At 33.5% G+C, this 22,999-nt stretch overlaps 1 protein-coding gene across 13 annotated transcripts in view; it reads right to left on the reverse strand.

Annotated features, from left to right (window-relative positions):
* Positions 1 to 22,999, reverse strand: part of EHBP1 (EH domain binding protein 1) — a 312,365-nt gene that overhangs the window by 231,846 nt on the left and 57,520 nt on the right. For all 13 annotated transcript variants that reach the window (XM_082426541.1, XM_082426544.1, XM_082426545.1 and 10 more), the window contains exons 3-5: positions 21,799 to 21,856; positions 13,015 to 13,110; positions 7,596 to 7,649 (exon numbers count right to left, since the gene is read on the reverse strand). In XM_082426541.1, coding sequence (XP_082282667.1) covers positions 7,596 to 7,649; positions 13,015 to 13,110; positions 21,799 to 21,856 — 208 coding nt within the window. The remainder of the gene's footprint in view (positions 1 to 7,595; positions 7,650 to 13,014; positions 13,111 to 21,798; positions 21,857 to 22,999) is intronic.

A 22,999-nucleotide genomic window follows, 5' to 3' on the forward strand; every position in this document is an offset into this window, starting at 1 on the left:
TAACACCCTATACTTTTCTTGTAGTGGTTGCCTGTTTATTTCCCTCTCAGACTGTAGGATACTTGGAATCAGGAGCCATATCTTTTTCAATATTATACTCTCAATAACTAGCAAATATCTATGACATGGTATCCATTTAATCAACAGTTAGTGAATGAATAAGCAAATATGAATACCAAGACTTTAATCTGGTGAAGTTTTATATTGCTCCACTTGCTTGATCTGTAGGTATGATTAAAATTAATAAAGATGATGAACTGGGACAAAAATCAGAAAATCTAATCAAAAAGACTACCCAATAGCATACACATGTAAGATACACATAATAGTATGAAAATAGTGCTTTGTTGCTGCTAAATAAAACTTAAATTTGTTAGCTAGGACATTTTACAAAGTAAACTACTACATGAAATAAATTGTTTAACATGCAGTAGTTTATTTACTACTTTAACACAGGGTTTCTTGCATTACACATAGATAAATACCTTACAGTAGACTTTAGATGTTAATCCATGTATAAGGTCCCTTCCTGTGTCAGGAATTTTAGAATGTAGGGTTTGAAGATAGTAACTTGCTTTCTTCTAATTCATATAATCTAATAAAATTGGCAATTAACAAAAAAATGACAGGCAAGATGAAAATGGAAAACTAAGTAAGTATTTAAGCAAATAGGTAGTTACACAAGAATTTTAGGATTTTGAGAATTCTGTCAAGCTCAAGGCATATATGATTATTCTTGGGCATACCTTTCTTTAAGTGCAACAAAAGCATCTCCATTACCTTCTTTAAAGCCAAAGGGTCACTTCAGAATAAAGGAGATGGAATTTTCCTTCAGAAATGCAATCTGAGATATTTCTGAACTGGAACAACACACTAAATATTTAATATGAGGAAAATGAAGGAGGAAAAAAAAAGTGTATATGTATGGACTTTCTCTGAAATTTAACCACAATGAGACTGAGCTGGCTCACAAAGCTTCATTTAACTACTAGCTATATCTAGAATACCCTACCTAATTTACACAGACAGACAGTCACCATTCACATAATCATATATAACAGAAAGTTTACAGGACAATTAAAAGATCAGGAAAGGCTGTCTGAACTATGAGCTTCCTATTCTAAATGCAGGAGTTTAATTCTAAGGGTGTTGGGGGAAAAGCCTTGTTGCTTCTAATATTAACTTAAATATCTTCTATATGAAAACAAGAACACATAATATCACTTCTCAAGGAACAAAATAGTTAATTTCGAACCTTAGGCCTACCACGTCAGAAAGATGATCTACAAGGAAATTAAGTTTACAAAAAATTTAAAAAACAAAACAAAACAAAAAAACCCTTTGTAGGTTGATCACCTTTTCTAACATGCCAATAACTTTTAACAAGTTCCCAAACTGATGGTGCTCAAAAGTGGCCTTTGTTATTTACAGAAGAAATGATACAATATCTAAGATTAACTTTAAATAATCTGGTTTAAAAAACAGTGGGAATGAAATAAAAGTGGGGATGAAATAAGTTTACCAAAGTATTGAAGATTATTGAAGCTTGGAGATGGGTACATAGAGGTTTATTACTCCTTCTACATTTTTTTTTCTTATTTTTTTTACATTGATGTATAGTTAATTTACAATGTTGTGTTAGTTTCTGGTGTACAGCAAAGTGATTCAGATATATATAGATATACATATATCTATATATATCCTTTTTCATATTCTTTTCCAGTATAGTTTATTACAAGATATTGAATATAGTTCCCTATGCTATACAGTAGGACTTTATTGTTTATCTTTTTTATATATAGTAGTTTGTATCTGCTAACCCCGATCTCCTAATTTATCCCTCCCCTACCCTTTCCCCTTTGGTAACTGATGTTTTTTTTCAATGTTTGTGAGTCTGTTTCTGCTTTGTAAATACGTTCATTTGTATTATTTTTTAGATTCCACATATAAGTGATATCATATGATATTTGTCTCTCTCTGACTTACTTCACTTAGTATGATAATTTCTATTATCATAGTGAGTAAATGAGATAATGTGTATATAGCATTCCACACAGTACCTGATATACAGTAAGTATCCAATAAATTTGTTAAGGTAATATATTTTGGAGACTTCTGCATTTTATTTGGATATTTTATATTAAACAAAAACTTTAAATTTCACTGATTGTGGGGTTATAACAAAGTGCAAAGAAAATAAAGATATCAAAATTCCATTTTTGAATGCTCTTTGGAGCAGGCCTTCTCAGTGTCACAACAATTTACCAAGAGACTTTCAAACAAAACCCAGACTTTACAAGAGAAAAACACAGGCCTTTGAAATTCACTAGGTCTTCTGTATGTAATGTGGAAACATACATACAGAAAGCATGTATTAAAATGTAAAGCAGAGCACAATATTATAACATGTTACTGCTACAGGAATAGAACTGTTTCTCTAGACCAGAGTCAATTTCGTCATCCACCACTGAGGGGAGCTGTAACCTAGGAAAAGTTTTATATAGCATTGCAAGGTTAAACTTTCTAGAACCTTATAATATTGGTTTAATAAATTCTTATTAAAATATCTTTCAAATTAATTTGACAAGTATGCCTGAATTCTCTTTTGGAGACCTTACAAGAAATAATAAAGCTCATTATATCTATGTAACCATAATAGTGGAATTCCTATCTCCCTTTCTTGCTTTTTCTCTTTAGCACTTATATATTTAACATGTATTTAACATATATTATATATTTATATGATCTAACATAGTATATATTTCACACACAGTAATTTTTATTTTCTGTCTCTCTCTCACATACACAAATGTAAACTCCATGAGGAAGAGATTTTTAATGTGTTTTATATACCACTCTATTTCCAGTACCTAGAAGAGTGCCCAGCACAAAATACATACTCAGTGAATTAACTGCTACTGAATGAATGAATGAATATGATGATGTCATATAGTGAACTGCTATAAGTTCAAGCAAAGTGAACTGCTACTACCTGAAAAATGTAATGTCTACTTATATTGAATTTAGGTTTAAAAGAAAATTTCTAAGAACAGTTCTTTAATCCTAGAGATGAGTATATAGAGAGAGCCCATGAGAATGGCTTAGTATACATTCATAGTAGAATCCCTCTTAAATCATCTGAATGTCACAGAGAATTGGTCAATTAAAGGGAAGAATTATAAATACTGATACACAAACATTTTAATTTTGTTTAATACATATTAATGTGTTTCATCACCAGTTTTCATGGCCTCTTCTTTGAGTATAATTTCGTTGACTGTCAATTTTCTCACAATCAACAGCCATAACATATCATTAGTGCACTTCAATCACTTTTAAATGAAATCAATATATAAGGACAAAAGAGAAATAATCTGAATGCAAAACCCTTTCAGATTTTCATAAATTTTCCCAATTTTTTACAGTTGTATTTCCACACCAGATTTGACAGCAGTTTTTAACAACTCACTTCTATCAACTCTTTCTAAAGCATTTTAAAGGTTTTCATGAAATAATTCTTCAAACTGATTATTTCACTGGCCTAGGAAACATCTAATTAAATTATATAATTACAATAACGGGTCAACAGCATTACAAGAGGTCTTGTAAGGGGTCAAACACAACTTAAAACTCACCTGTGAGAGAAGTGTGCAGAAGTGTGTCAGAGAGTAGCCTACTAACCATGTTGACACATGTGGGATTAAAACCAGGACGTTTTACAGACAGAATGGAAAGTATGAGGTAATCCATGTAAATTAACTAGAGACTGATCAGGAGAACCTCTACTGTAATGACATATGGATCCCTCACATAACATCTCACTGCCACTAGAGTCTACTTTTTGAATTTTTCTTCAGTATAGTTGATGAATGCTAATTCCTGTCTTAAAAAGAATAAACCTTACAGGATATTGAGTTTGACTATAATCATTCATTCACTCACTCCTTCAACAACATATAATATACTGAGTACCTAGTACACAAAAGGTACTATGTAAAAAAATTGTGGTGGCTACAAATATAAGTGGAACAGAACTCTTCCCCTATTACTTTGCCAAGCAAGAGTCCTTTTAGCACCTCAGAAAACTGACCTAGGTTTTCCAGAAGAGGAAAAAGAGTTAACACACCTGGATTGGTAAATAAAAAAATATTCTCAAGATTCATTTTTCTCTCACCATATAGAAGTTGGTCCCAGCAGAAAGAAATTAAGTTCCTCCTGAAAACTAAAGAGGGAGACATGCCCAATTCTAGTCTATCTTCCATGTGAGAATACACGACTTTTGTTTTGTTTTAGGGTTAATTATATAAACTCATCCTTTCACATTAAATAGTTGACAATTTATGATAGCTGTCCTAATTTAAAGTATGTAAATTAGTGTGTTCTCCTTTAAGTTAATGTATTTTAAATGGTTTAGTCACAACATATGCAGTCATGTTCTTTCCCATGCATTAATAAGAGTAAAACAATTCCACCACACTTCCTAAGTCTGGGAACTTTATACAATGTAAGTAAATAATGGATGCATTTAATACTTACCTCTTTTAAAAAATAAACATTATGCTAGTAAAATAGGTCAAATCCCATAAACGTCTCTTCAAAAACAAAACAAAACAAAACCTGCTGTAAAAACACGCAAAAGCCAACAATAAAAAAATCATAAGAAACTCATCTAATAAACTATTTGTTATTTTCTTGCATTAGGTTCCTAGCAATCATCATCATTATTGCTGTCACTATTATTAATAGCTAAGGAATTAATTGTGTGTTCCTCTCACATTCTGATTAATTTTACTTCTCTTCAAATTAGGTCTTCAATACCTAGATTCCCCTAAGTTCTGACCATCTCTTTAAAGATGGCGGTTTCTGTTTTTTGTTTTTTTAATACCCACGGCTGAGAAGTTAGGCTTCTACTACAAAGGCTAATACGTGAAAAGTATGTTTACAAGAAAAGTGAGTTTAAACCACAATTCAATTTTCTTTCTTTCATTCTTTGTTTTTTTTTCCCCCTAATCCTGGCATAGGAAATAACTATTATAGCAACAAGGAGTAGGGGGAAAGAACGGTTGTGCTAAAAAAGTTCAGAATAGGAAACTTGCAATAATACTCATAATCCATTCCAGAAATAAAAATATACAGAAAATATATATGCCAATATTGACTGTTTAAAGAAAGATATAAATTAGGGAGTTATTAATTGATCCCAAAATGACATGCCAGATAACTCTTCTAAATATTTCATTCTCCATGAACTTGAAAATCAAAAATTTGATCTACAAAAAGATAATTTTCAAAAAAGTTTATAAAAATATTCCTATTGACTGAAACAAAGTCATGGACCTAGAAAATCCCTCTGAGATCATTTAGTAGAAACCTTTCATTTTACAGATGAAGAAATTAAGTCCTAGAAAATAATCTCAAGGTCACCAGCTTTGAAGGCACATCAGGATTTATACTCAATTCTAACCAATCAAAAGCTCATGTCTTCTCTATACTATCATATGGGAGAAAGGAAAATGCATTTTTTTCAAATAAGAATATGAGGAGGCAGAATGACAAGAAGGTAGAAAATCTTTTAGCTATTAAAAAGCATAATGATGGCTGGAAATGTCCACAAATGCAGTGTTCTCTCCACAATGTAACTCAGAGTAAGGTCTCCAAAATCTTCAGATGACAGAGTAAAATTTAACCTCTAGTAACAGTTCAATTAAAATGTTGGTTTTATAAAGTTTTATAAACAATATGAATAATAGTTAAAAGCATCTATATTATTTTTATTAGATTTTTGTGAATCTAATTTAATAATAAACACTTGGAAAGAAGAAATGCTAATGTATTTTATTTTCCATTTTCCTCCTATGGCCACTCCCTTACCTAACAGTCAGATTTCTAGCAACTTCAATCACTTGAGTAATAAATAGGCAAATGAGCAAAATAAGCTGCTGGGCTTAAATATATTTTTCATAAAAAGGATATAAATGTACTCTTCGACTTAAGAAACACATACCCCAATATGGAAAGTATAATCCAAAATATACCTCTTTATCTCATGATCCATTTAAATCTCACTGTTTTAATTTTAGTATTTTTCTACAGACCTTTAAAATATTTTTATAAAATATATAACACAGAACTTAAAAATATTTTTCCTAAAATCCTATAGATTTGAATGCCTTTTGCATCCAAACCTGATCTATATCATATAGCTTTTTTTTTTTTAACTTGTACCTTTCAGTAACAGCTTATAACGTATTCCTCAGAAATTTAGAACTGCTGTGCCTCTATCCTAAAATTAATTAGAGGTGTAATAAGAACACCTTTCTAAACAAATATAAAGTTAGTGTTTACATACTTCTACCATTAATTACAACCCAAAATTAACTGGCTAATTCTTTAGTACATCAAATTAACAAAGATGTATAATAGAGCCGCGAGTATCGAAAACCGTAAAACCATCCATTGGGGAGAAGCTCTTAACTTAATGAAAGCTAGATTTATAAGGCTGTAACCAATTTCAAGAAGTGTAAGTTTGTTTGATTTTAAAACCTCAATGCTATTCCAAGTATAGTGTTCAAACCTATCACTATAGAAAATCCAGAACTGTTAACATGTGTGAACCATAACACAATGACATTGGCTTGATATCCAGCCATCAGAACTCCTTCCACTGTGTTTGGACCTGATCTCCTTCCCAAGCTTCCCAGATCTTCATGTCTAAAAATGGCCCAGCTACTGCTGGAAAAAGTATAAGATTCCTTTTACCACTGAGATATAAAACAAAGTCAGGCACAGAAAGGAAGAATATGCTGTTATAAAGCACGTTATAAAACTGTTACAAATATATTTTAGAACTTTAATAACAATCATGGTAATGATGTCGATGACAATGATAAAAGCTAATATTCATTGAAATTATTTAATCCTCACAAACCTGTAAATTGATTGCTGAGAAGTTAAGAAACTTACCACAATCACAGAGCCTATAAATGGAAGAGCTAGAGCTTGCAATCAGGTCTATCAGACTCCAGAATCCACATTCTTTCTCACTGTAGTTTCATGGCCTGTCTTCCCTAATCTCCATTCAATAAACATTTATTAAACAACTACTATATGCCTGCAAGTCACCTGGGACTCCACAATATGTAAACTAATTGAAGATGATTATTAAAGTACCACTCTAGAATCCCTCAACCCAAAGAGTTAAAGCATATACTTTTTTTTAAAAGATTTCTAAGATCATTCATAGTTTCATTCAACAAATGTTTCAATGAGCATTTGCTATGTGAGAAGCACCATGTCAGATGCTAAACAGATAAAAAGATGAATAAGACATGATCCTTCCCTCAAGCCCCCAACAGAATACATAGAGCATATACATAATTCAGCATTGAAGAGTATTTTTACGTCTATATTTTTAACAAAAATATTTACAAATAATTCTGCTACCGGCTATCATTTCATTTAAAAAATTCTGAAAGTTACAAATCACTATTTAATTTTTATAAGGCAACATTTCTCCTACCACCAAAATGCTAATGTACCTTAGTAATTTATACAGTCAAAAATATGAAAGGTGACAGAATTTACGATTAGCTTACATTTTCTATGACAAATGTCCACTCTTTATCTTCAAATTCCTCTGCATGAGGATCCTGTAACAAAAGCAAAATATAAAGTTGAAATACATTTCTTAATTCAGTCAATCCAGTTAAGAAAATACAAACAGCCTTGCTCTTAGCTTTTTCCAACTTTTTAAAAAAGGAGAGGCAGAATGGCCTACTCTTAAGAAACTTCCATAACTTATCTAAATTTAAATCATTATTTTTTACTAAGAAATTCTCTATTTTACTTATGTTAATGCATATCATTATCTTCCATCATTCCATCTAAAACAATACAAAAAGAAACCGAGGGACAAATACAATATGATATCACTTATATGTGGAATCTAAAAAAAATGGTACAAATGAACTTATTTACAAAACAGAAATAGAGTCAGAGATGTAGAAAACAAACTTATGGTTATCAAGGGGGAAGGGGGGGTGGGAGGGATAAAATGGGAGATTGGAATTGACATATACACACTATATATAAAATAGATAATTAATAAGAACCTACTGTATAGCACAGGGAACTCAACTCAATACTCTGTAATGACCTACAGGGGAACAGAATCTAAAAAAGAGTGGATATATGTATATGTATAACTGATTCACTTTGCTGTACAGCAGAAACTAACACAACATTGTATACCAACTATACTCCAATAAAAATTAAAAAAAAAAAAGAAACCCAGGTTCAGATAACTTAGTGAGTGAACTATTAAGAAGCACTTTATTAAGATATTAAATGCCCATATAAAGCTCTGCCCTCATTTCTATACCTCTAAGTATTTTAAACTCAAAGTATCACACTTGAGGCAAGGTTTTCTTGGTGCAGAGGTTATATAAACATCTGGAATTTCAAAGTACCTCAAAGGACTTCATAATCTACACAAAATGGCAAATTGGATGTTGATACCCCCATCCGCCCTCCACCATCAGAAACCTAAGAAAGGGTAACAGATCCCACAACCAAATGCAGCTTTTTTCTATATGAAGCATACTTTTGCAAGTATTTGACAAATATTTATTAGCTACTTATTATACAAGGAATTGTAGAGGTGTTATATGGATTCAAATATAGTTGTCCTTGCCTTCAAAGACAAACAACTAATGTAAATACATATATGATGAATGAAATACATGGTCAAACAACTAATCTAAATACCTATATAATGAATGAAATACATGGTTTTACTAGGGATTAGAAGACAATACATTTCTTAGAGGAATGAACAATAAAAGCTTTATGAGTGAGGAAGCATTTGGACTAGGTGGGATTGTATAGAATTTCCACAGATATTAGAGTAAGTAAAGGTAAAAGGCAATAGATCATAAGACATAAAAGGGAAAGTAGTGGGGTTGCATCATAAGTGCATTTAACTTATTCAAGTTCAAATTCATGTGTTAGAGGTTGGGGAGGGATGGAGTTACTGAGAGAGAGAGTGAGTGCACATAGATGCTATTCCCCTACTGGGTCTCAGGGACCACATGCTTCTCATAGGGAAGCATCTTATTCATGACTGATTCCACTTTAGTCTATTATTAATCTTCAGTTTCTACTGCCACAGCTGAGTTTGGGTCCTCATCACTTTGTGCCTAGTCTCTTTCAAGATAAAAGTGACTGCAGCACTCTCCCAGATTCTCTGCCCTCCAATCAATCTTGTACACAGATTAATTCTCCCAAACCACAGTTCTGACCATGTTCGTACCAACTCAGATTTTTTTAATGACCCCTACAACCTATGGGATAAATTCCAAACTCCTTAGTTACTTCTTTACTTCTATTTACTTATTTTTTACTTTAATAGCATGGTGGCTAGCTGATTCTGAGCTGTCCTAAGGCAGCTATTTCTATGGGTAAATTCACACAGATAGTATAAAGACCTGCCAAAAAGGAGTTTCCTTGGTGGTGATGAGCAGGGAGAAGTAGGAAAGAGTAGAAAGGAAAAAGAGGTAGAGAACTCTACTTGATATCTGTTTCCCCAGCCTGGCCCTGCCCAGGTTTATAGAGAGCAACTACTGTAAATAAAGCCTGAAGGAGCTTTTCCATGAGGAATTTAGGGCACAAACAGTGCTACTTTAGAGACCAAGTAATAAAGTGTGACACAATGCTTAGGAAAAAGACATCTTACCACCCTTCCTGCCTGCCCCCACCTGCACCATTGTTGAAGTATGCAGCATAGTTCTAGTACAGCTGACACAGTTAATAGTAGTAGTAGTAGTAGTAGTAGTAGTAGTAGTAGTAGTAACACAAAATATTTGCAATGCACACACTCTGCCTCAGTTATTGTGCTAAGGGTTTTAATCATCACAGCAACTTATGATACAGCTACTATTTTTATTCCCATTTAGCAGAACAGAAAACTGAGACCTAAAAGATGTAACTTCCCACAAATAAGTGTTAAAATTATGTTGCAGTTCCAGGTCTGTCTGGCTTTTAGCCCTGTTGTTGCTTCAGTTTTATCTCTGTGTCCCCAGGACCTAGAAAAGTACCTGGCACACAGTGGTTTCTCAAGAATACTTGATGAATGAATTAATGAACATTTATCTTACAAATTAACAAATATTGAACAGTAACTTATATATGATATACATTAATTCTCAAAGCTGATGAAACATTTTTTAGAAAGAGATGATATATTACCCTTAAAAGAATAATTTTAATGGGACCAAGGGACATATCTGATAGGGCAAAGTCACTAAAAAGATGTAAAGGAGCAACAATAATGTTCATTTTGGACTATCTACACAATTAAATAATTATATTATTGACTAAACAAAAACACTGGTAGTAAAAATTGCTTCTAGCCTGAATCAACTGTCTTCTTTATATCCTACTCTCTACCCTCTAGTGTCTCTTTTACTACCATTGCACTAAAGAGAAAAATTGAAAATGGCTTAAAGAGCTGTTTTCCTTCTCAAAACCCTAAAAGGCTTTTTTTTTTTCATTAACTAGAAATAACTATTTTCAATCTATTTCAAAATCAAGCATGCAGGCTAAAGAAATTAATTTCTGGTTAAGTCACAGAAAAATGAAATATATTGATAACTTTTTAAAAAAGCACGTTGTCTATGAGCACAACTCTGTGAATACCATACCTAGGACAAAAAGGATTCAGAGCAGTCCTTTCCTATTCACAAGTTTCAGGATTAAGTAAATTGTGAGACTTTAATATAAGTAAAAGGAAGGGGGAAATATGAAAAAGTTTTCCACTTGAATATTTTAAATGCAAGATCCAAAAAAATTACCATGAAAGAATGAAAAATTATTTTGTTTTGTTTTACTTTTCTGCTTTTCTATGGAACTCTGGGAAGACGTAGAGTCAGGAAGATAAAGATATTTATCTAAGTATTTATTTAAGTATTTTAAATGGTCACAAGTTTGCCTCCATAGCACGATTGAAGAGAAATGTGTGTAATACAGCAAAATGGGGAGGAAAGGGTATTTGGGTTTTTCCCCTACAGACTAACACTTACAGACATAAGAGTTCAGTGATAGGATATGCTGAACCTTCTCATCAGCACTTGAAAACTACACTCACCTCCTAATCCTCCAAGTAACACATTTCAACAGCCACTTTCAACTCAGAATCACTCAGTGCATATCCTTTGCCCAAACACACGGCTGTCAGCCATTTATTGGCTCTCTTCTAACCCCTTGTTCTCTATCATCATTTTATTTTTAAAGTTGTGTAACTATGTCCATTCACTTGCTTTACCAATATAAACAGACTGAATCAAAAACACACAAGAGATTACTTAAAAGTCTTCCTCAAGCATGTCAGAGATTTTGCTGTTGTGATCTATATTCAGAGCGGTTTGTATTACAGAACAGGCCATACAATGTAAAACAAAATCAAAAACAAACAGACAACAACCACCCCAGGGCTAAATTGCAGTGTGACTGGGCAAGTTACCTTCTTCTTTAGTCTCAGTTTCCTTACCAGTACAATGGGAATAATTACAGAACCTTAGGGTTGCTGTAAGAATTAAATGAAATAGTACTCTAAAGGTCTTGTTGTTAACTACCAATCTTACTATATCATTTCAGTAGGAGAGGTATGGTTAAGGGGGGTTTAATAATAGGCTTTTAGGACAGCTGACTAAACGGTAATAGGATGGTTCTGATCTTTCCTGAAAAAAAAAGGAAGAGCAGCTACAGTTGCATCCCTTATTTCTCCCTGGGCAAACAAATCAAGTATAGTGTATATATGATAAGCATAATCAAGTAAGTTATAATACCAATAACAATAATATCAAAACTATAAAGGATCCAATAACATCAAAACTATAAAATATACATAAAGTGTTAAGAATCTCTGATAAAATAGAGTATCTATGAAACAGAGCATTTAAAAGTAGTGTCCCATTCATGGGTTAGTACATCAACATTCATCATACTGTTTTGTTCTATTGATCCCTGCAGTAGCTCCAGAACATATGAATTAATATACTGGATTACAAAATCAAAAGTATTTTTTTACACAGTGATTTCACACTCTAAGCCATATAACTTTGCTCAACTTAGATTCCATATCCTAAAGTATTTTAGTGGATTTTCACAAACTTTATGTTTGTGCTTAATGAGATGTCTTCCTTCATTCTGTCCTTCTGGAAAAGTAACGTCAACACAATTGGAAGGATTCAAGAAGAAATAAAGCATTTGTTTCCTAACTGCACCACTTTCAAGAAGGCCGAAACTGAGACATACTCGTCTCCACCTTTTTTTTTTGAGCAGGTAAGGAATTGGTTAGGAAAATAAATATTCTAGTGCATAACTGTCATATGTGTGAGGACTATTTTATAATGTTAAGAAATAAGGAAAACTTTCAAGAAAAAACATATATAAAAGGAGTTAGCTATATGCACAGCTATGTTTTTGGACCTGCACTTGGAATTTATTATCAGAATTTTTATGTTAAGCTATAGTATTTATAAAATATTAACATTTATAAAATATTTATCAAAAATCAATTTTAAACTTATCTTCTTATATTAACATCAATAAAATATTTATCATATACTAATTTAAAAACCTATCTTGTTATTAGTCAAACAAGGCTAACAAAATGAGGGTCAGGACTAAGAATTCCACAAACCTCAGCTTTCCACAGAAAAAAAACTTTAAAGTTCCCTGTGGGTGGAATGTAGGAAGTAGTAAAAGAAGTCTTCCAATTGATCTTAACTGGAATAAGTTCAAAAAGACTCCCAAATTATTTGGACTTTATAGACCATGAAACACCCTGATATCCTTACATTGTTATAAATTGCTATATCTCTAAAAATAACGCACATTAAGGTCCTTACTGCACATTAAGGACCCAAATGTATAGAACAATGAATACTGAAATATTCCGTCATTTAGAACTATGATTATATAATAAATCCTATAACTTATAAAACTGGAACTTACCTTAAAAAGTGTCACAGTGATTTCAATGTTTTCAGGAACAGGCCATACTACAACACCACGGTATGGGTTTTTTATTCCAGGCTGCCAGCTATGAGCCTACCAGAATAAAAATAATGGCTTCAATTTGAAGTACAGGAAATGCAATGTTAATAATTTACAAAAATATATTGACCCTATTTAACTATCCATTAGATCTGTCTCCCTAAAACAAAAATGATTAGTCAAATAAAACTTTTCAAGCATTAAACTTGGGCTATGACGGTTATATCACATGGTAGCTACAGATTACTATCTGTAAACAAACCTTTACCCTCTTCCATGCACACATACACACACACACACACACACACACACACACACACAAGAAGATGCAAAAATGAGGTGCCTCATATTTTCAAAAGCTATTTAGGATTGAATAAAAACCTTATTAGGAGAAACATTTTTAAAATTACTTTGTGATTTAGGAACTTAAGGGCAAATTCATTCTTTAAAAGGAAAAATTAATTGTATAGTCTGCATTTAAGATCATTTCCCACGAAACCATAATGTTTATTTGGGTCAAGTAAAGAAGAAAGCAGTTTGTACAGTTAATGTTTCTAGTGCCTATAATTTTAAAGACTTTTTTCCTTGTAAATATTATCAAGGTTCCCTAAGGAACCCCCTGAAACGTGGGGGTCACCACTCTAGGTCTTCCGTTGTGGTGGCGTTTCCAGCCAAAGCTAATGGATAATGGTATGCCAAGACAGCTCAACTAAATCTTCATCTCTCTGGGCTTCAGGACTGTCCGTGGACATGCTACGAAGGTGGTAATAAAAGCTGACACTTAAGAAGTACTTTCTATATGTCAGTCCATATTTGGAATTTACTTATGTTTAACTCATTCAATCTGCATAAGAACCCTATGAGGTAGCTACTATTCATTCATTCATTCATTCACTCACTCAATTGATACTATCTACCAAGCGTTGTCTAGGAACTGTAGTAAAAAAAAAAAAGAAAAAATCTGCCTTAGTGGAGTTTTCAGAATAGTAGGAAGAGACAGACAAACAAAATAATTAAGTAAAACAGACAGCATGTTAGGTAGAGAGAAACGCTGTGGAGAAAAATGAAAGTAGGGAAGAAGGATGGAAGGGGCAAGAGAAAGTAACAATTTTCAACAGGTTAATCAGAGAAAAGTGTCAATGAGCAGGTGACGAGAGAAGACCGTAAGGAGGTGAATCAGATATTTTAAAACATGGGAAGAGCTTCCTAGGGAGATGGACCAGCAACTGGAAAGGTGCTGAGGCAGTTAGATAACAACAATGCCAATGTGGCTGGAGCAGAGTGGTCAAAGAGAAGAGCAGCGGGAGATAAGACTAGAGAAAACACGGAGGGCCCAATCATATGAGGCTCTGGCAGCCCATTCCAAAGATTTTGGTTTGTAATTTGAGTGAGATGGGAAGTCACTGGAGGATTTTAAGCAGAGGAATGATGAAGTTATGTTTTTTGACTCTAGCAAATGTATTTAGAATAGGCTTCAGATGTAAGAGAGGAAACAGGGAGACCAGTAAGCTACTGCAATTATCCTGTGGAGAGCTAATGGTGACTTGGCTTGGGGTGGTAGAAAAGTGGTACAAAGTAGTCAGATTCCATATATTTTTTCATAGTTTCAAGACAGAATCAATAAGGTTTTCTGTCTGATTGTATGAAAGAAAGTACCCAAGGATGATTCTAAGGCTTTCGCCCTTGAGCAAGTACATAAAAGGAATTGCTATTAACAGATATGAGGCAAAACTGCTGAAGGATCAAGCTTGGAAAATAAGATTAGGAACTCAGTTTTATACACATTAAATCTAAGTTGCCTTTTAGATATTCAAGTGTAGGTGTTTAAATAGGCAGCTGTATGTACGTGCCGGGAGTTATAAATTTGGGAATCATCAGCATGCAGGTGATCCTTAAAACTTGGATGTGATCCCAAGGGAGTGAGGAGAGAGAGAAAGAGAGAGAGGGAGAGAGGGAGGGGGAAAGAGAGAGAGAGAGATAAAGGCTCAAGAACTGAACCTTGGAGCACAACAATAACAGGTCCAGGAAATGAGGAGGAACCAGCAAAGAAGGGTCAGTAAAGCAGAAGGAAAACTAGAGGCGTGTGGTATTCTGAAAGTCTAGTGGAGAAAATGTTTTAAGGAGAAAGGAACAATCATCTGTCCCAAATCTTGGTAACAGATCAAAGAGGATGAGATCTGGAAAATGACCCCTGGATTTAACAAAGCAGAAGCCATTACTGACTTCACAAGAGCAGTTTCAGTGGAGTGACAAGGGTAAACACCTGACTGGATTAGCATGGATTCAAGAAAGAATAGGAAGAAAGAAACTGAGCTAGCAAGTACATTCAACTCCTCTGAGGTGTTTTGCTGAAAGAGAGAGAGAGAAATAGGTTGGTGCTAGTGGGAGAAATAGTGTCAGAAGAGAATTTTTTAAATAAGAGAAAAATATTTTTAGGCTGATGAGAAATATCCAGTTAAGAGGGAAAATTTAATGATGCAGAAGAGAAATAATTGCTAGAGTAATGTCCTTAACAGTACAAAAGGAGACAGATTGGCCTTTGCTCGGAGCACAGACCATTCTTCCATAATAATAGGAAAGTAGCTAAAGTATATGAGTGCAGGTGCCTGTCAGGGAGCAGATTTAACACATGAAGAAACTGAGGCACAGACTGGCCCAAGATCACACAGCAAGTAAGAGGCAAAAGTTGGATTTGAACCCAGGAAGTGGAACTGAGAAGGGATCAAGATCATGGAAACTTATGTCCATGTGAATCTTATCCTATCTTGTTAGTTAAAATACCAGCAGACTATTATAAGTTAACTATACTTCAATAAAAGATAGAATACCAGCACAAGATATAGGTTTAGCAGCACTAAACTACTCCCACTCCAGCTAAATTGTCAATAACTCCCCCTCTATTCTCTCTTCATTGCCCCCAGATCACAAAACTTCAGGTGAGGAAAGGGAAATAGAGACTCACAAGAGACTTAGCACACTACAGCCAAAGGTAAAGAACTGGGTTTTGCTGATTAAAAAACATCTCCAGGGATTCCTCTATTCCCCTGCCTATTTCTATGCCTGTTGACAGTCCTAGAACAAAAACTCCACAAAGTAAACAATATCCATTTTGAAAAGTAAATTGCTGCCCATCTTAGAAAATCTTTAATCAAAACTCTACATAGTCTACATATTTAATTCTGAAGATTTATGACAACTCTAATTCTCATGTACTGTCATGGTAGATCAAGCAATTTCTCTGGTCTCTTCAAACTTCCCATAATTATATTTTCATAGTCTCCCGATACATTAAAAAAAAAAAAAAAAAAGACCATAATAACTGAACTTTACTTATTAGCCACGGCAGAAAAGATAGAGTTTTTGTAAAATTCTGAATGAAAAAAAAGACCATCAAAGAATTTTAGGCCTGAAAATATCTTTAGGAGATCTAAACCAGGTCCAGATAAGGAAATTGAAGCAATTAAAGAGTAAATGGCTTGCCTGAAGCCATACTAATAATCAGTAGGAGAACCAACTCCATGATTTTCAAGTTCAGAGTTCTTCACCCAACCGACATCATAGCCAACTCTATTTCTGATTCACAGAGTAGTCAAGAAAATAGTCTTTTATCCCTAAGGTCTTAACATTTATGTATATGACACAGAGGTCAAGAGTGGGAAAAGCAGGGAATGTGGAGACCAACTAACAACTGGGCAGGGTTAGAAGGTGGTGATACCACATAATTTCCTCAGGTATCCTAATGCTGATCCTCTAACTGACCTATTTAAATTCTCAGTCTTGGATCAGGGAATGGTAATTAGACCAATAAACAAACAAAAATACAATCTGCTTAATGAATTAAAATCTTTTTTTTTCTTTCTTTTTTTTAATAAAAAGAGACGGAAAGGTGCTAGTTCCCAAGCTGCTAGTATGCTGCCATTTTCTGACCATCTATCCAGCATCTCTTCCCAGCAAGAGAAAAGGTCAAACTAAGACAGAGCTCTGGCTTTCTGATAGTCTTTTTAGGGACTGTACACCTAGCTAAGTTAGGACAGTGTAACAATATCAATTAGTCCAGCTGAGTATCTGGCAATGCCAGCTTTATAGTGTTAGCTAATTATTATATACTAGGCAGAAAACAGAACGAGTAAATTTTGCTGGAGAGGAAACTATGATGTATATAGCAGCAAACACGAAGGAAAAAAAAAAAAGTGTTCCTAGTCAGAAGAGCTTACTACAACTTCTACCTCAAACAGAATTAAAGAACCTGAAGCTAGAAAAAGAATGAAAAGTCTAATACAGGTAACTAAAAATAGCTGCGGTATTAAACATCTAACTGTACAACTCAACTGAGACAGGAATTTAGGTTCTTAAGAACTTTATTTTTTAAAAAGCACCTCATATTGGCACTCATCAGCACTACAAGAACCCTGATCAGTTTTTATTCAGAGTAACAGAAAGGATTTCCCTAGAAAATAATTTGGTACAAAACACATACAGCTATTTAGCTAGCTCCTTAGTAGAGTCAGGAAAGGCAGGTTATTTAATCATTTGCCAGCATCCTAGTACAGTTAATGGCAGAAAGGATGAAACCACATTATCCAGTTCTACTCATATATTTTTTTTCACTTTTTAATCATATCACAGATCCTTTAGCAAAGGCAGACCTAAGGAAAAGGTAACATATCTCAATTTTGAGTAATGACTCTATAAAATGCCTTATTTTCAAATTATTTCATATCATATCTTACCTAAAAGACTTGTACCTAATATGGAACTAAACGCAGAGTAAATATTCACTTGTTACTTCTGATTCCTATAAAATCAAAATATTTCACTGAAAATTTATAACTGTCATTTAGTTTTTAAATTGATGATTTTCAATTTATAAAACTGCATCTACCCATATGTTTAAGATGTCACATATAAATTTACCTTAGAGTTGTCCACATATGGTCATAAGTCAAAGCTCTATGACTATACCCACCCCTTCATGATACCATAGCACATTGATAAAGGCTATAGCACAACCATAGAGCAGGGAAGTAGAGGTGGTAACGCCATCCAAAAGCTGGTGAGGACTTTCAAGCTCTTGTTTCCCTTTGGAACTCTCCCATCTCTCTGTGAGTTTAAATTTAGAAAACTAGATTTAAGGCAACAGACTACTCTGCCATAATTCTTCTTGTCTATCACAATTTCCCTGCTTCCTATTGTCAAACACTGTACTGAAAAATAATTTATTTAAGCATATACAAATCAACTGCAGCCTGAAAAAAATCTGTTATAAATGCCATGACTTGAGGATAAGAGGTGGGGAAGCTGCATATTGGGATAATTACTCATGGTAATTATTTTCTTGATAAAAAATGATTCAGCAATGAGTTCTTTATATATTTAACTAGAAAAATAGACATGTACCCAAAGAAAGTGAGCAATAAACGGAAAACTAAACTTTAAATTAAATAAGGCAATGTGCCTTATTATTTTACTGTCTAATCTGTTATCCGGGTGTCAGTTATAAATTTCAATCCACCAATATAAAAAAAGTAGATAATCAACTATACTTCAATAAAATAATTTTTTAAAAGGTAGATATACTCAGAATCAGGCAAGATAAACAATAAGTTATACAGATGACCAAAGAAACTTAATTACTGCGTAGTTCAAACTCTTTCCAGAAACACAGTTAAAAGTAAAAACTATACTATTTTCTGGCCAATGGTTGCAGAAATCTGTTTTCCCCCTAAGTGATTTCAATGGGACTTAGCAAACAAATAATATTTCAAAGGAAAAATGTCAGAAAACAGAAGAGTCTTTCAGAAGAAAACAATGGTTCTAGTCTGTGGATTCAATATAACTGATAGCTAATTTAAAAAAATAATAGCTGGGAACAATTTTCTTTTTTTTTAAGAATTCCAAAATGCCATGGATCTCAAGCTTCTCAAGATTAAAAAATAAAGTTATTTGTTTAATTTTCACAATAATATCATTATCATTTCTTTCATAGCTTCTGGAACTGATTTTTATGTCCTTATTTAGCTGCTGTGAACAATTTACAGAACAGCATTTCACATATACATGAACATATTATGTATATGCTATAATAAACAACACATTGTAAGTTCTCATAAACTTTTCAAAAGTACATCTATAATGTTTCAAGAGAAAATACAATGATTCTAAAATATCCAGAAGGGATTTGAAATATTAAAAGCATCACAACTGGAAAATTAGTCCAATAAGAAATAGTTCCTTCTAGAAAATATTATATTTTGAGAAAAATCAACCTGTAGCCTATGTTTGTATTTCACCTTCTGGATTCAATCAATATTTGATACAATATAAAAAAGAATCTGGGGCTTCCCTGGTGGCGCAGTGGTTGGGAGTCTGCCTGCCAATGCAGGGGACACGGGTTTGAGCCCTGGTCTGGGAAGATCCCACATGCCGCGGAGCGGCTGGGCCTGTGAGCTACAACTACTGAGCCTGCGCGTCTGGAGCCTGTGCTCCGCAACGGGAGAGGCCGCAACAGTGAGAGGCCCGCGCACCGCGATGAAGAGTGGCCCCCGCTTGCCACAACTGGAGAAAGCCCTCGCACAGAAACGAAGACCCAACACAGCTAAAACAAATAAATAAAGTTATAAAAAAAAAAAAAGAATCTGGACCTAAAAGTTATTTGACTGACTTTCAAAAATGTAATTAAATTAAAAGTATACTTAATTTCAAATATGGGTATTCTGAATTGACCTTTAATCTACAGCATTTCATTATGCTTCATAATGTTTTAAGAAAACAATTAGTATCTAGTTTCTAAAAGAGGGAAATCACTTTTTGTTGATAGCTAAAAACATTTAGGGTCGATTTCTAATGTTTATAGTTATATTCAGATTCTTCTATCATACTTAGTGGATGGCCTAATATTGTTCCTTTTCACAAAAGCTTAAGACCCACTGAGCAAAACTGACAGAAGACCCTAAGTCTATTTTTAGAACCCCTTCTCATAAATAAATAGATAAGAAAATATTACATGTCCAAAATATAATGCCCCCAAACTACAAATGTATGCTTTGAAGAAAATGCTATTCATGAGGTAAGCAACTGGACCTTTCCTATATTGCTGGTGGGGGTATATTAAAAGTTCAAAATGTACGTACCCTATTACCCATTGATTACATTCCAAGTTATTCGTCCAAGAGAAAACATTTGTCCCCCAAAACACTTGAACAGTAATGTTTACAACAGATTTATTCACAATAGTTGAATACTCAGAATATTCACTGGAAACAAATCAAATGTTCATCAACAGATGTATAAAAAATCAAACTGCAGTACATGCGCATGATGGAATACTGCTCAGCAATGAAAAAAGTTAACTACCAATATTCACAATAGCATGAATAAATCTTGAAAAGAAGCTGCACAAAAGAAACCAGACATAAAATAGTACTTTTGTATGGTTCTATTTATGTGAAATTTAAGAACAGGTAAAAATAGCCTATGGTGATAGAAACATCGGAATAGTAGTTGCCTCTAAGGATTGGGAATTGACTGGAAGAGGACTCAAAGGAAAAAGGTGATGAAAATAGTCTATATCTTGATAGGAGCGGTAATTATACAACTATATATTGATCAAAACTCATAAAATTGTGTAATTAACATCTGTGACTTATACCGTATATAAATTTTAATTCAATAAAAATAAAATTTAAAAAGATGCCCTTAAAAAATTTTAAATTCTGAAATTTAATTAAAATTTAATTTCAGTTAAAATGAATAAATTTTTCTTTATATAAGCCTACTTACGGAAAAACCAACATTCAATAAACATGCTTGTAGTTACTGTATGCTTATAAAAATATACTCACACTTACTTGTCTATAGATTGGAATTTAAAAAATATCTAGATTTGTTATTAAACATTTAAAAATTCTGTTCTGGGCTTCCCTGGTGGCGCAGTGGTTAAGAATCCGCCTGCCAATACAGGGGACAGGGGTTTCAGCCCTGGTCCAGGTAGATCCCACGTGCCGCGGAGCAACTAAGTCTGTGAGCCACAACTACTGAGCCTGCGCTCTAGAGCCCGCGAGCCACAACTACTGAGCCCGTGTGCCGCAACTACTGAAGCCCGTGCGCCTAGAACCTGTGCTCTGCAACAAGAGAAGCCACCGCAATGGGAAGCCCATGCACCGCAACGAACAGTAGCCCCCGTTCGTCGCACCTAGAGAAAGCCCACGTGCAGCAACGAAGACCCAACACAGCCAAAAATTTTTTTTAAAAATTTATAAATAAATAGATAAAATTCTGTTCCACTCCCCACAAAGCCATAAGAACAAAAAATTAAAACCTTTGAAAAATCCAACTCCTCTTCAGTAACCCAGCAATGGACTCAGATAACTCATCATTCCTTATGTGTGTCCTAACTTCATCCTCTTGGAATCTGAATAAAGTAATCCTAGGTATAATGTTGTAAGTGATATTTATTTAATCATTATTTCATGATATCCTAGCACAGAGAAGTTAAATAACTATTATGTTATTCAAGGCTACCAAATCCAAAAAAACTCAGGTAACTGGCTCCTGCTTTAGGAACTGCAGTAACAAGATTACATACAGTGCCTGATCAATCATTTTAGTACATTAGATAATAAGAAATAACTCAAAATATCAAGTAATATTTTAAAATATTCTTCACTGGGACCAGAGAAGCTTAATAATTTGACCAAAGGTCAAATTCAACATTTGGGTAAGAAATTTAGAAAACAGACAAACCTTGGAAGACTTCCTTCGGCTTCTTCTCGTCCAAACTACCACCAGTTTATCTGGTTGCCTGCCAAATAAGAAAAAGATTACGTATAATTTAAGTTATCTTAAATCAAATAATAAAATTTAGTTCTAGCGCCTTTAAAAGAATGAAAAATCATCTGCTTTAGATTACATAGAACCGTTGCACTTACAATAAAGCTCTATAAATTATTCATATATAGATGTTGAATACAGATATGATCTAATTTAAATGACTAATATTTCATCCGCATGTTTTTCTAAAAATACTTTACCAAGTAAATTCATTGGGATAAACCAAGTAAAATAAAATACTTACACTATTTTAAAAGGAAAAGCATACATATATCTCCTTTAAAACAATACTATATTTCTAACACATTATCCACTTTAATTTAGAGAAAATAAGCATAAAAATGATACTTCCAAAATAATTTAAATCTGTGGTTTACACTACTCTTGCATCTCTGTATCTTATGAACAATGCTTATGGTTTTCAAAACCTTTTTATAATCAATCATCTCAACTATCTTCATAAGAACAATACAATACCAAAAAATAGGCAAGGTACATTCTGGCAAAGTTACATAACTCATCGAAAGTTCTGGCAAAACCAAGACCGAATGAAATACAGGTCTTCTAATTCTCATACCTCTCTTCTTTATCTTCTGCCAACATAAAGTTAAAAACAAAACAAACTCACGTTTTCAGCTAATACAACTAAGTTCTCTTTAATGCTTAGGGAAAACATAAAGACTATGATTATCAGTTCTTTTACTTAGATTTTTATTTTTAAAAATCTTAGATAAAAGCTTTTTAACCAAGAAATGAATGATATTACTCATCTCAGTGACCTTCACCACTTTTCTCTGTCTCCTTCATTTTACCCTGGTATCTTTCATTATCAGCAGATGACCCGTCCTATTTAACTACCTACCTACCTACTTACCTTCCTACCTACATACATATATTATAAAAGGTCACCAGCCATAAACTCCTGATCCAGTGATTTATCTAGCAACCTGTCCAAAGAGAGACAGTTGTCTAATGAAAAATATTACTGAGGAGCTGACCCTGAATGTAGTACAGAGAAATAAAGTGATAATATTTTTAAAGAAGGTAAGAGACATAGAAGATAGATTGAGAAGTACACACACCTAATAGAAATTCTAGGGCTTCCCTGGTGGTG

The sequence above is a fragment of the Balaenoptera physalus genome (assembly GCF_965194825.1).
Source record: "Balaenoptera physalus genome assembly, chromosome: 15".
NCBI classification, from domain to species: Eukaryota; Metazoa; Chordata; class Mammalia; order Artiodactyla; family Balaenopteridae; genus Balaenoptera; species Balaenoptera physalus.